This window comes from Schistocerca gregaria, chromosome 6 (assembly GCF_023897955.1).
Source record: "Schistocerca gregaria isolate iqSchGreg1 chromosome 6, iqSchGreg1.2, whole genome shotgun sequence".
NCBI classification, from domain to species: Eukaryota; Metazoa; Arthropoda; class Insecta; order Orthoptera; family Acrididae; genus Schistocerca; species Schistocerca gregaria.
Genome location: NC_064925.1, coordinates 45,997,688 through 46,012,128, shown reverse-complemented (window position 1 = coordinate 46,012,128; position 14,441 = coordinate 45,997,688). Strand labels below are relative to the sequence as shown.

The 14,441-nt window shown below is 36.4% G+C and overlaps 1 protein-coding gene across 1 annotated transcript in view; it reads right to left on the bottom strand.

Moving 5' to 3' along the window:
* Positions 1–944: 944 nt before the first annotated feature.
* Positions 945–14,441, bottom strand: part of LOC126278184 (caseinolytic peptidase B protein homolog) — a 73,390-nt gene continuing 59,893 nt past the window's right edge. The window contains exons 7-10 of the mRNA XM_049978095.1: positions 10,528–10,689; positions 9,767–9,923; positions 9,409–9,602; positions 945–1,432 (exon numbers count right to left, since the gene is read on the bottom strand). Coding sequence (XP_049834052.1) covers positions 1,124–1,432; positions 9,409–9,602; positions 9,767–9,923; positions 10,528–10,689 — 822 coding nt within the window. The 3' untranslated portion in view covers positions 945–1,123. The remainder of the gene's footprint in view (positions 1,433–9,408; positions 9,603–9,766; positions 9,924–10,527; positions 10,690–14,441) is intronic.

Below are 14,441 nucleotides of genomic sequence, written 5' to 3'. Positions count from 1 at the left end.
AACGCACACTCAATTTAAGTAAGAATCTATGAAGTAAACACAGAAAAGAAGCTATATACGTATCTTTCTGCGCCGTTGATGTGCACCAACTGGGCGCTCAGGCCACACTGGGCCAACAGACAATTAAAATTTTAATTTCTCTAAATTCAACTGCTCCTGCCCAACATTCAGTGAACTGTTCAGTGAAGCATTTTGATATGTTAATATTCAAATGGAATACTGTTTTTCATGTACACAGTCACTCCCCCACTCTGCCAAGAGCTCTTTGAAAAATATCCAGCTAATATGTAAAACAGTATACAAAGCCTCTTAAGTGTCACACTGTATTGTGCAAGTGTAAAAAGAATGCCTAACTCCTTGAAGAGGCACCTAAAAGACGTGAATGCTGCATATTATTATTCTCAATCCACATGTTAGAATAATTAATTACTTCAGCATTTCATCTTGCCTCATACAATTATGTCATTGGATGTTAATGTGTGGATGATTATAATTTCACAAATTCCAGTTAAGATTACAACTCTGATGATGATGAAAATGCCTAAATCTATTTTCCACATCTACTCTATGGTGTGTGCATTACAAAATCATTGTGAATTTCTGATTGCTGACAGGGAATGTCCACATATTTTCTTAACTTGATAGGATTACAGACCTATTACAGTGTTTATTTCATAAGAACAACAGGGTTATCCCTACAGCTAGATTGTGCAATGTTTTCAGCAATGTATTTTTATAGGTTATCACTTTGCCTCTCATATTTCCCATATTTGTTGACATACTTTCTCAAAATTTTCCAATTATTAAGTTATCTTCATATCCACAATGCACACTTCTGCAGTGGTCTTGGGATTACTACAAGTAAAACCTGCTGTTAAGATAGGAAGTATATGGTGGCGTTATATTGCAGGACAGGTTACATATACAGATGAAATAGCCAGCAATTACTTTTGTCACAAGCATAAATCTTTTAATTTAACAAACTAATACTGTTTACAACAATTACTTTCATTTAAAGCACCAGACATAGTTCAAGAGGTTTTATAACTAAATCAGTGTTTTACATAAAAATTAATACATGCTGGAGTAATTATTTCAAAAGTAGAATCACAAAACCAAATCTTCATTTCCAAAACTCTCCTAGACCAGAACCAGGGTTGTTTACTACGTCTGCATAGGTACGAGCTCCAGGTGCCTTTACACGTAACCGTATAACCCCACTCTCGGCGGTATCAGGCCACAGTGCAACTAGATGCACTTCAAAACCACGTCCAATGTAACCTTTTTCATGGGCTGCTGCCAGCTGGTTGACCACACGACGTTCAACTTCATACTTTATAGACCGTGCACCGTAGTGCACATCATATCCATCAGCAAGCAGAGATTCCACTTCTCGATCCCATGTCAACTTTATTGCATGCTTATCTTTAGCCTGAAACAATTGTAAGACTACTGTGCTTATTTGCTGTTAAAAACAATAAGTATATTTACTGTCTAACAACAAACATTCGCCAGCCGTAATATTACCACCACTCATCAGCATCATGCTTGTTCACTTTTTCATTGAAACAGCTGTAATTTACTAAAATGTACACTCTACAAATTCACATTACATAGTTAGTTTACATTACAATGTGGTTTGCAAACTGTGGGCTAACACACCACTTCATATCAGGTACATTTGATAGTACCCATTTTTCGACTTTGTGTCTAGGAAACTTCTTAAACCAGTGTAGCTAAAATCTACTTCAGTGACAGGGAAAGTGTTATGAATAAGAATGTCATGTTCAATGAGGAGCATTATAAGCTATGAAGTGGTCAATAGTATTTCTGATACTTTGTTTAAGCCTTTCTCTAAAGTAATAAACATTGCTTGGACACCCTGGTGTTGTCTCTAATGGTGATCCAAGGAATTATCTTCAAATAACTGGCAAAAGAGGACACAACAGTCTAGTTCCTAAGCAACAAGACAGATTTAGTAGTTAGCCTTCATCATTATTTCCAAAACAATCACAAGATCCCAGAGAGCTGAGGCAAGGCTTCCTTAACAAAAACTGCCACCACCATGTAAAATCTCATGTTTATTTTATAAATTCCAATGCAGGAAAAGTAATGTTATTACAATATATTTTAATATGCTGCACTCTGCAATCATTAACAAGGCAGTGATGTGCATTTTTTAAAAATATTAATGAGCAATGGCCTGTCTTCCTCCCTGTGAAGGCATGGGCATATCAGAGATTAGGTCTTGTTATTTGTACCAGGCTGACACTCCTTGTAATAAGTTCAGCCAACATTTTGTGGAAGCATAATATGATTGATTATTATTGAGGATTCTAACGTATTTAGCACATAAAAGTAGCATACGTGAATGCATGTTGGCAATCAACAATGCTGTAAAGAAAATTAAATGAAGCTTCCTCATCATTATTTAACAGGCCCTGCTTATGCGCTCAGATTTTCAGAATTAGTTGCCGGACAGTGACAAGATTGTGGAGAACGTAAATTGCTCTCATATCTTGTAATTTCAAAAGCCATGGTCACAACAACAACATTGAATGGCCTTCACATTTAACATAAAATTCATTTAATAAATTTCAAATTTTATACAAAACAATATATAAGAACTGGCCTGCATATGTTTCATAATACACATGACAAGATTGCATTTTTCTGGATGGAGGTGTACCTAGATACCACAGCTGGTGAATTTAGCAGGAAGAACAATTCATCTAACTGAAGAACAAGTTTGCATTTGTTTCAGCAACCAGTCATTATGGTACCAAAGTTACTGGATTCAAATTGGCCTGATTGGAAAAAAAATGAGGAACAGTACATTCTTAAATATTTGATGTTTCTTCAGCATATATTTACCACCTACTACCAATTTACATAGCAAGCCAGCTTCTAACAATCAGGTTATGTGAAGTATTAGCATCCTTATGCCACATTATCTATCACTGATTTCACTGTGATAAACTCACATTCAGCACATATTAATGGTGGTGACAAATGAATAGGACAACCATCACAAAAGCTCACTTCACACAGGAGGGATGGTGCTAATACCTTGGCTTATCAGTAGAATTCCCACTAAATGCAAATGGGTGACAATTATTATTTATGTTTAAACAACGTATTAAAAAGGTGGTAATGGAATTTTTTAGTTAACATCTGCTACTGCTGCATTTCTTGCAACTTTTTCAGTTGTCTAATTTCCACACATATGTACTTAACTGTTTGGATTCCGTAGAAATACTGGAACACGTGAGGCAATACTGACCTTACGACTTATCTTAGAAGATAGATTAAGGAAAGGCAAACCTACGTTTCTAGCATTTGTAGACTTAGAGAAAGCTTTTGACAATGTTGACTGGAATACTCTCTTTCAAATTCTAAAGGTGGCAGGGGTAAAATACAGGGAGCAAAAGGCTATTTACAATTTGTACAGAAACCAGATGGGTGTTATAAAAGTCGAGGGACATGAAAGGGAAGCAGTGGTTGGGAAGGGAGTAAGACAGGGTTGTAGCCTCTCCCCGATGTTATTCAATCTGTATATTGAGCAAGCAGTAAAGGAAACAAAAGAAAAATTTGGAGTAGGTATTAAAATCCATGGAGAAGAAATAAAAACTTTGAGGTTCGCCGATGATATTGTAATTCTGTCGCAGACAGGAAAGGACTTGGAAGAGCAGTTGAATGGAATGGATAGTGTCTTGAAAGGAGGATATAAGATGAAAATCAACAAAGGTAAAACGAGGATAATGGAATGTAGTCAAATTAAGTCGGGTAATGCTGAGGGAATTAGATTAGGAAATGAGACACTTAAAGTAGTAAAGGAGTTTTGCTATTTGGGGAGCAAAATAACTGATGATGGTTGAAGTAGAGAGGATATAAAATGTAGACTGGCAATGGCAGGGAAAGCGTTTCTGAAGAAGAGAAATTTGTTAACATCAAGTATAGATTTAAGTGTCAGGAAGTCATTTCTGAAAGTATTTGTATGGAGTGTAGCCATGTATGGAAGTGAAACATGGACGATAAATAGTTTGGACAAGAAGAGAATAGAAGCTTTCAAAATGTGGTGCTACAGAAGAATGCTGAAGATTAGATGGGTAGATCACATAACTAATGAGGAAGTATTGAATAGGATTGGGGAGAAGAGAAGTTTGTGGCACAACTTGACCAGAAGAAGGGATCGGTTGGTAGGACATGTTTTGAGGCATCAAGGGATCACCAATTTAGTATTGGAGGGCAGTGTGGAGGGTAAAAATCGTAGAGGGAGACCAAGAGATGAATACACTAAGCAGAGTCAAAAGGATGTAGGTTGCAGTAGGTACTGGGAGATGAAGAGGCTTGCACAGGATAGAGTGGCATGGAGAGCTGCATCAAACCAGTCTCAGGACTGAAGACCGCAACAACAACAACAACATGTACTTAACTACATTCTGCATCTCTGTCACTGGAAAACTATTTATGAAATCAACTTGTTGATGCTATACAGCAACCAGCCACAAATGGGATTTAGATTACTTTATTCAAAAAGTACCATTACCAGTTTCGAATTTTTCACAATTCATCATCAGACTATTTTCATGCTTTCATGAAAACAAATGATATAATTGTTTATTCCAGGGCAACTCACAGGAAACCATTCTATCATTTGTTTTGTTGAAAGCACGAAAAACTGTCTGATGATGAACTGTGAACAGTTCCAAACCAATAATGATACTTTCTAAATAAAGTACCCTAAAATCAATTTGTGGCTAGTTGCTGTACACCATCAACAATTTATTTCATATAATAGCCACAGTCTCCAATCTTGTGTTTATTTGACAAAATTGCATTTATAAAATTCTCTCTCCACACTTTGCCCCAAACAAATTGCAGTCCTCTGAAAATGTATCATCTTTGATTGAGAAAGCGTCAGATTAAAATAAATAAATTATAAAGTTTACAGTCCAGATGCGTGAGAAAAACATTAAAAAATCTAGTAAATTATCCACTTGAGGAAAACTGCTTCAGAAACAAATTAAGATATTTGTAGAGTTTATCTTGAGTCTACAATTTGATTGAATGCTATCGTTGGCAAAAAGACTTTTAAGGTGGAAAAAGAGAGCTTTGAATTACTTGTACAAGGAGGGGAAAGAGCCCACACCATCATACTTACCAAGATCGCAGTCGTGTAATCATGCACCAGAACAACAACAAAAAGAACACAGAAATCTGCATGATTCCTTCAGAGGAAAGTGTTTATATTAAAGTACCATTTGAACATGTTGTGAGTATGTTAGATTACATTAGATTTAGTTTACATTCCACAGACCCAAAAATGAGACAATTCTCATGGATGCGGAACTAGTCATGAAGTATAACACAAAATATGTAAAACATTTGAATATAATACTCACTACCCTGATCGTTTCTCAGGAGATTTTCAAAATACACGAATACATTACAGCAAACTGAAACCACTAATAGTATTTACATAATTAAAAAGCTTTCAGAATGAAACATGGTTACACACTTTTAATAAATTTATCATTCACAAAATACCAAATCTTGACAACTGTGGCAAAGTGCTGTCAAAACTGAAATGTAACACACATTTTTATTGAAGCTGGTCTAACAGTCCCTGTTAAGATCTTCATCTACAGAGTAGAAGGAGCTGTATATCATAAAGCCTTTGAAACTCTTTTTACACTGCGCTTTATCTGAAACCAAGTTTTTAATGATTGCAGGCAATTTATTGAAAATGTGTGTTCCTGAATATTGGATTCCTAGTTGGAACAAGGTAATTGATTTTAAGTATTTATGTAGATTGTTATTTCTGGTATCAATACCATGTATTGAGCTATTGGTCAGACACAGAGATATATTCCTTGGAACAAATTTCATTAAGGAATAAATATACTTAGAAGCCAGTGGTTAGAATACAAAGTTCCTTGAACAGGTTTCTACATGATGATCTGGAATTTACACCACAAACGAGTCTTATTACATACTTTTGCATGCTACAAACTTTTGCTCAGTTTGACGAGTTACTCCATTACATAATACCATATGATATAATAGAATGAAAGTAAGCAAAGTATGAAAGTTTTTTTTTTTTTGCTTTTAATATCTCCTACATCTGACATCATACTCACTGCAAATACAGGCTTGTTTAGGCACTCTAGCAGTTCTGTAGTATGCCATTCCCAACTGAATTTATTGTGGTGTTGTAATCCCTGAAATTTAACACTATCAACCTCTTCGATCCGCATGTCTTCATATGTTATAGACATGCTGGAAGGAAATCTCTTACAGGTTTTGAACTGTATACAGTGGATCTTTTCAAAGTTTAATGACAGTGAATTAGTTTTAAAACATTTATCAATGTCAGTGAAAATTTGCTTAGCAGCCATTTCTAAATTTGCACTCGTCTTGTTAATTATTGCAATGTTCATATCATCTGCAAACAAAACAAACTTACCATCTGGCAATGTAACAGATGAGAGATCATAAACATACACAAGAAAAAGCAATGGCCCCATGTGGAACCTTGAGGAACACCACGTGTAATTAATTCCCAGCCAGATGAAGACTGACTGCTTCCTGCATAGTTATTTTGCAACAATACCCTTTGTATCCTGTTGGTTAGAGAAGACTCAAATAATTTCGCAGCACTGCTGGTGACACCAGAATATTCTAATAGAGAATGCTGTGATTCACATAGTCAAAGGCTTTTGACAGGTCACAGAGAATGCCAGTAGTCCTTAATTTGTTATCTAATGAATTAAGTACATTCTCACTATACATGTGAATGTGTTTTCTCTATATCAGAACCCTTAAGAAACCCAAATTGTGACTTCGACAATATATTATTTGCAGTCAGATGCGTAAGGAGACTGCTTGAACATAACGTTTTCGACTATTTTTGAAAAAGCCATCAAAAGTGAAATTGTTTGATAGTTTGCAGCTATCTCTTTACCCCCCTTCTTGTAAAGAGGTGTAACTTCAACATATTTTAGTCAGACTGGGAATGTTCCAGTGGTACAAGATTGATTACACAAAACTTAAGATAGAACTCAACTCACATGAGCACTGTTTGATTAATTTTGTTGATATGTTATCATAACCCATAGAATACTTTGATTTTAAGGATTTTATGATGGGTGCTACTTCTTTGAGAGATGTAAGTGTTATTTTCATTTTGCTGAAATTATTTGTGAAGACTGGTCTCAGATACTTCATTGCACTGTTTACTGAACCTGATAACCCCAAACCGTAAGTAACAGAAACGAAGTATTTGTTTAGCAGGTTTGCAACACTTCATGCACTTGTTGCCAATGTCTCATTTATTTTTAGAGCTATCTATTCCTCTTCCTTTTTTGCCCCGCCTGTCTCTATCTTCACTGTATCTCATGTAGTTTTTATTTTGTTGCCTGATGTAATTATCTTTTTTTCATAATAAAGCTGCTTAGATTTCTGAATTACTTGCTTCAATATTTGCAGTATACTTTGTCTTGCATTACTATGCTAAGATCAGAGCTAGGTGGTAGATACAGTCTCCTTTTTGTCCCACATGATATCTTCAATCCTTGTGTAACCCATGGTTTATTTTTAGACTTCTGCCTGATTAGAGATACCTTTAGGGAACACCAGTTTTCAAAAGAGGAAGCATGTGGTTGTTGCATACAGTACTGCAGACTCCCATTAAGGCAAAAGGGGGGGGGGGGGGGGAGTGAACACTTACAACTACGAAAAAGAGTATCCAGATGAAGGGCGCATGATGGTGACAACTCTCACTGCCAATGAGCCATGGCAGCATTGAGAAATTGGCAAGCAGTTATTTGATAACTTTGTTGTTGCTGTTGCATGGTATACACTCATCACAGTCCCAGAGTAATAAACATTCACCACTTAATGAAAGATAATATTCTGTAACTGGAAGATCAAAGTAACAACAGCTGCATCTTTTTGTCAAGGAAGGTGAAAATCAATACTGAAAAGTTAAAACACATTAGCCTTTTTTGTATTAAAGTTTTTCAAATACCTGCCTGTTTTTAATGTATAACTCTTGTATATGCCAATTATTTTATGCTCCGTAATGCCTTCACATCCTAAAAACTGAATAATGAAGTATTACTGGCTGCTTGATATGTTTGTAATGTACAGCAGCAATAACCAATAATTTAGTTTTTGTTCATTTTGTTGAAAAAGTATTGTTAGCAGTTTATAATTTACAAATTATTCATGAGACAACCACTAGGCTTTTATAAAAACACTGACAGGTGACAGTGAGTGACTGGTAAGCTGCTGCAACATGACCACTTGGAATATTCATTTTCATCTTTTTCCAATGAAAAACACTTACAGTTTTCTTAATGTTTTCACATTAACTCACTGTTGGTATTCATTATTATTCAAATATAGGGCATTAACAAATATTAATGAGATGACGCACAATTTTTTTTATCTTGTATTGCGTGAAAACAAATACATTTAATCAAACGAAATCAAAATGTGTGTGTGTGTTGATAATTGTGAATAATAATGCAGACCACTGCAAGTTTTTAAGTTCAGACATTTTGAGTGATATTGACTCCTAAATTGTATAATTTTATAAATTATATGACACAAACCACAGTAGCTTATAGGGCAAAACCACTACTGGATAAGTGATAAAATTTTATGGAACAATGATTGCCCCAACAAACCTTTATGGAGTGGAAACAAAAGAAAAGAATCTAGTCAGCATAGATAAGGTATTTATTTGATGAACTACAAGGTTGAAATGAAGATATAAGACTCAGACTAGTTGTCAAAGAGTATACTGGAAGAAACTGAAGCACATATTTAATCCTACTAGGAAGAATGGGTGGAAACATATATCCACAGGTAATGTGTAGTTACAAAACAACAGGAAAACATAGTAGAGGAAGACCACAGAAAATGTGGATGGACAAATCTGAAATCTTTCAAGATGGAACGGTCTCAACTAGAAATATTTTTGATACTTATAATGAAAGTTATAGATCTTTTTATTATCCTTGGAATCCAAGCAGTTAAGCCAATATTCCCATTCCATGCAACACATGATTATCAACTTCTCAATGTGTTATTGTGGAAACTGGTGGTAATGACAAACCCTCCAAATCAGAATCTGTTTCGCTGAACAAACCACACAAGACCGGTCAAGTACCTTGACATGCTGATCATTTGACCCTTTACTTTCTTAAAAATGGATAGTCAATTAACACTAACAAAGATCTGTTCAAAAATTAGGCATAGTTATGTCATTAAAACATAATTTACATTTTATCAGGGTTTCTGTGAAAAACTGAGAAGATCATTGTTATCTGCTCCACATATGTGACATTCTTCCACAGCAATGTTATAAATGCTACATATTGTGTAGTTTGTGCTTACCCGTTTTGCCCATATGGAAAGCTCCTTAGAAACTAATTTCAGCAGTTCTGTCCGAGAAAATGGTAGAAAATAGACTATTTCATTGATACGACCAAGAAATTCATCTCTCCGAAAATGTCTTTTTAAAATTGGTTGCACAACATTTTCCTTAAAACCACGGGAAATCGTTATTGTTTCCTGAACTTCCTTCTCATCTATAACAGAAGAAAGCAATCGTTTTCCAATTTTCAGCAATGCACAGAAGAAATCGATCCAATCAGTGAGATTCTATAATGTAAAACCTTACGAATGAGATACTAAGTTTGTCATGTCATACACCTACAGTTTTCTTTACCTTACAGAGCTGTTAGGAACTTACCAAGTTTTCCCTCCAGTCTCTGATGCATAACATCCTCTGCTTCCCTGCGCAGCTGCAGTGCATGTTGTGCTATTTCATCACTGGCAAGATTTGAGGTCATCACAAATACTGCATTTTTACATTCAATTGTTTTTCCTTTCCCATCTGTCAATCTACCCTGCAGAAACAGTTCCACTGCATTAAAAGTTAGCATTTTATGTAAACTAAATTATAAGCAAACTTTATATAACAAGAAAAAGGATAGATTGCTCCTCACCATAAAGATGATTCAGTGACTTGCAGACAGGAACAATGAAAAGACTGTTACACATACAGCTATTGGCCAAAGCCTTTCTCAGCAAAGTTAACATACGCACATTCACACAAGCAAGCACACCCCACGCACACTGTGTCGCCACCACTGGCAGCTCCAAGCAGTCTTTTTCTTGTATCTATCTGCAACTCAACGAGTCACCTTTACAGTGAGAATGTAAAATCAAGATTCCACCATAATATTCAGCAGCCTTTTTTCAATGTGACTACCTGCTGCTCGCTGTCTCCTCCATGTGGTGAGTTTCACAGTATTGTCATATATATGTAATAGTAATTAATTGATTAATTGTTTGCTTAATTCATGACATACAACTACTTATTTGCACACTCCCTTTACTTACCTTATTTGCACTTGTGATGGTACTGTTTTTTTTTTCCTTTTTTAAAATTTGTTTGGTTATTTCCAAAACATAACACACTAACAAGATTATCACATATTCTTTACATACCTCATCAAACAACTGCAGAAGAACAGTGAGGACATCAGGATGAGCTTTATCTACTTCATCAAAAAGGACAACAGCATTTGGACACTGTTTAAGTCTTTTTGTAAGCTGACCTCCATCATCATGACCAATATAACCTGGTGGAGCACCAATTAGCTTTGCAACCTAGAAACAAAAGTATAGTATCACTAAACATTATGTCAGCTCTTTGTTCGGCAGATATAGTAGCACAGACTTTATAAACATTCAAGATTGCTAACATTTATCGAATATTTTGTCAGTACTTGGAGGGATATGAGAAGTATTAAAAAACTTTACTATGCCGTATTTATCTGCAGTTCATTATGAACAGGCTTTGGCTTATTATCCCAATGTAAGATAATCACTGTTAGAAAATCCACACATCAGTAAGTGTTCACAGCTGTACACAGTTTGTTTTTCAAAGATTTGTGACATTTTACAACTATATATTGATGGAAAACACAAGCATAACATGATTCCCAAAGACACTCTGAACAAATAAATGTTATATTACTTTATACTCAAAGAAAAAAGTATAGGAATGTATAAGGTAAAAGTGTTCTAAAAGTAAGTAATGGCACAAAGTATATCTTCTGGAAATATACTCCAGCTTTTTATAGTAAGAATACTGCTGCCTACATTCTGTTCAGCAGTAAATACAGGATTCCACCTTTAGAACAGAGTGGAATTTATAGGATTTCCTGCAATCTGTGTAACACATTACATGTACATCAATTAGAAAGGGGTATAACTATTACACTGACTAAGCATGAAAGGAGTTCGAGACTGAACGATAAAGACTTCACCTTAGCTGAAACTAAAGACAAAAAACTAACACTACTCAAAATCTGGCTGTTAATAAATACTCTTCAAAGAATTATGACCTCATCATTTATGACCCAACACATTTTCACTATCCACTCTTACTAAAGAAGCAACAGCCAGTTAATATTTTTATCCTCATTAGATAATAAGACTCCATTTTCCGTCTGCCCCTCTGTCCTCTCCATTTCACAGGCTGTTCATCACATTCAGCTTTCACTTGTACAACATTTTTAATCTTTGAGTATACAATAATGTAAGATTTATTTGTAATTAATGATCTTAAAATATTTCTTTGGGGTAGCCCAAAGTTATGTTTATGTCTGAAGACATCTCTTCATTGAGAATGAGATGCTGTGTTCTGTTTGTTAGTAACTCTTCAACCCAGTCACACAGCTGTCTCATTTTTACGCTTGTTAGCCCACTGCTTGAATACTGCTCAGCAGTGTGGGGTCCGTACCAGATAGGGTTGATAGAAGAGATAGAGAAGATCCAACGGAGAGCAGCGCGCTTCGTTACAGCATCATTTAGTAATCGCAAAAGCACTACAGTGATGATAGATAAACTCCAGTGGAAGACTCTGCAGGAGAGATGCTCAGTAGCTCAGTACGGGCTTTTGTTAAAGTTTCGAGAACATATCTTCACCGAAGAGTCAAGCAATATATTGCTCCCTCCTACGTATATCTCGCGAAGAGACCATGAGGATAAAATCAGAGAGCTTACAGCCCACACAGAAGCATACCGACAATCCTCCTTTCCATGAACAATACGAGACTGGAATAGAAGGGAGAGCTGACAGATGTACTCAAGGTACCTTCCGCCACACACCGTCAGGTGGCTTGCGGAGTATGGATGTAGATATGCTCTTATTTTGTTCATTAGGCTGCACTATTGAACTGTATCTAATGGCTTCTAGCCTTCTAGGTCTTCAGGGATAGATAAAATTAATGCCTTGATAACTTGAACCGAGACTTTGGACCTGTTGATAATGTAAAAAAGGATAAGTATTTCTTTTGACTTAGAACTTCAAGTGTTTAACACCCGTTTCTTATCAACAGTGCATCAGTTTTAATCACATATAATGCAACTGCAGTTTAAGTTTAGTTTGACATTAGAATATTAATATATTCATACTCAGGAAAATTAGAACACCTTGACCAACTAGAGACACGATGTCCATATTAAAAGGACATGTACATTAATATATTCTGCAGAAATTATTAACATCTGGAACACGTTGGCCTGCGGGTTCAAGTTCATTGATGTCTTGGTGCAACAGCACCTAATGGTAATATGTGCCTGTGGCTCTTGTTGTCACTATCAACTGAACAGTGTGACTTGAGCAGATGTGCAGGATACCTCGCAGCTATATGAGTGAACCATACCATTAAATAAGTGAGTTTGAAAGAGGGCGCATTGTTGGCATGAAAGAATGTGGTGCATCCATCTGGGAAATTTCTGCTCATGTGGGTTGAACTGTTTTGGCAGTGCAATGGGTATGTGCAATATCGTTCTTGGAAGGCCAAAGAACACGATAACATGGGTTGGGGTACAACACCCAGACCACCCCGAGTACATCGACACCTCATCTGAATGGCACTGCAGGACAGGTCTGCCTTCTCCTCAGCTCTGGTGCAACAGTGGAACAGTTTAACACATCATACGCTATTAGGAGGGACCGACCACCGCCATTAATTATGGCATGGGTTATGTGCAAGTTGTCCACTTCTCTGCCTACCTTTGACAAATCTGCAGAAATGTGCTAGACAACAATAGTGGATGAAACAGTGTCACTGGGACCAGGAATAGCATTAGTTAGTGTTTTCGGCTGAATCCAGGTTATGCTTGTTTGAAAATGATGGCCACAGTTTGGTTTGTCACAGACAGGGTGAGCGGCATCGCACTGACAGTATTGGCACAAGTCATGCAGCACCAACTCAAGGCCTTATGGTGTGGGATGCTATTGGGTACAACCACAAATCACAGTTGGTATGCGTCTGGTGCACTGCAACCAGTGCAACCTACATGAATGACATCCTGCGTCCCGTAGCCATACCCTTTTTGCACAACACTCCAGATGCCACTTTTCAGCAGGGCAATGTACAATCACATGCTGCTGCACAAACATGTGCCTTCTTGGTGTCACATGATGCCGGTCTTTTGCCCTGGCCTGCCTGATCATCAGACTTGTCACCAATTGAAAATGTGTGGGGTATGGTGAAATGACAGATGCAGCGCTGTGATCCAAAGCCAACCACCACAGATGAACTTTGGAACCACGTGAATGCAGCATGGATGGATACCACAGGATGCCATTCATACCTCCTCACATCGATGCCATCACACAAGGAACAAGGTGTCGGAGCCCATAGCGGATATTGCACCTACTAGGCAATAGGACACATGCTGAACCAAGGTGACAAATGCTAATCATTTCTGCAGAACATACTAATGTACATGTCCTATGAATATGACTGTTCTATCGCTACGCATTCAAGGTGTTCTGTTTTCTTCTGAACACGAGTGTAATTTTTGACTGTCAATGGAAATGGAATGTTTAAAACCATAAACATTGTTCTTTTGCACACAAAAATGTGAAAATTTTGTGAAATATTGGTGTAACATGGATTTACTTTCATTTCTGCAGATACTGAAGACAAATCTGTATTTGTGATGAATGCCTAGTGAGTGGAATCTTGAAATCTGCACAACAGAAATGACATTAACTTTCACAACATGGTTGCTCTTCCAATAAATCTTAAGTTTTTTGAATGACTATTGAAATAATGGAAAATTTAAAAAGTCTACTGAATCAAATACTTTGGGCTATAAGAACCACAAAAGGCTAAGCAATCATATACTGTAGACAAAGATCTTCTGTCACCGTTAGCTACAAAAAATGAATTAATGAACTATTCTGGGCCAAAAATTTGCATGCAAACAAGAAAGTGTCTGTCAAATGACAGAAATATTTTGGAAACTAACAATGGCCAGTGTGAGCAACTTCGATTTTCTTTTTTCCCGTATTAATAGGATATGTTAAAGCTGATTAGGTTTTTCGAAAAGTGAATGAG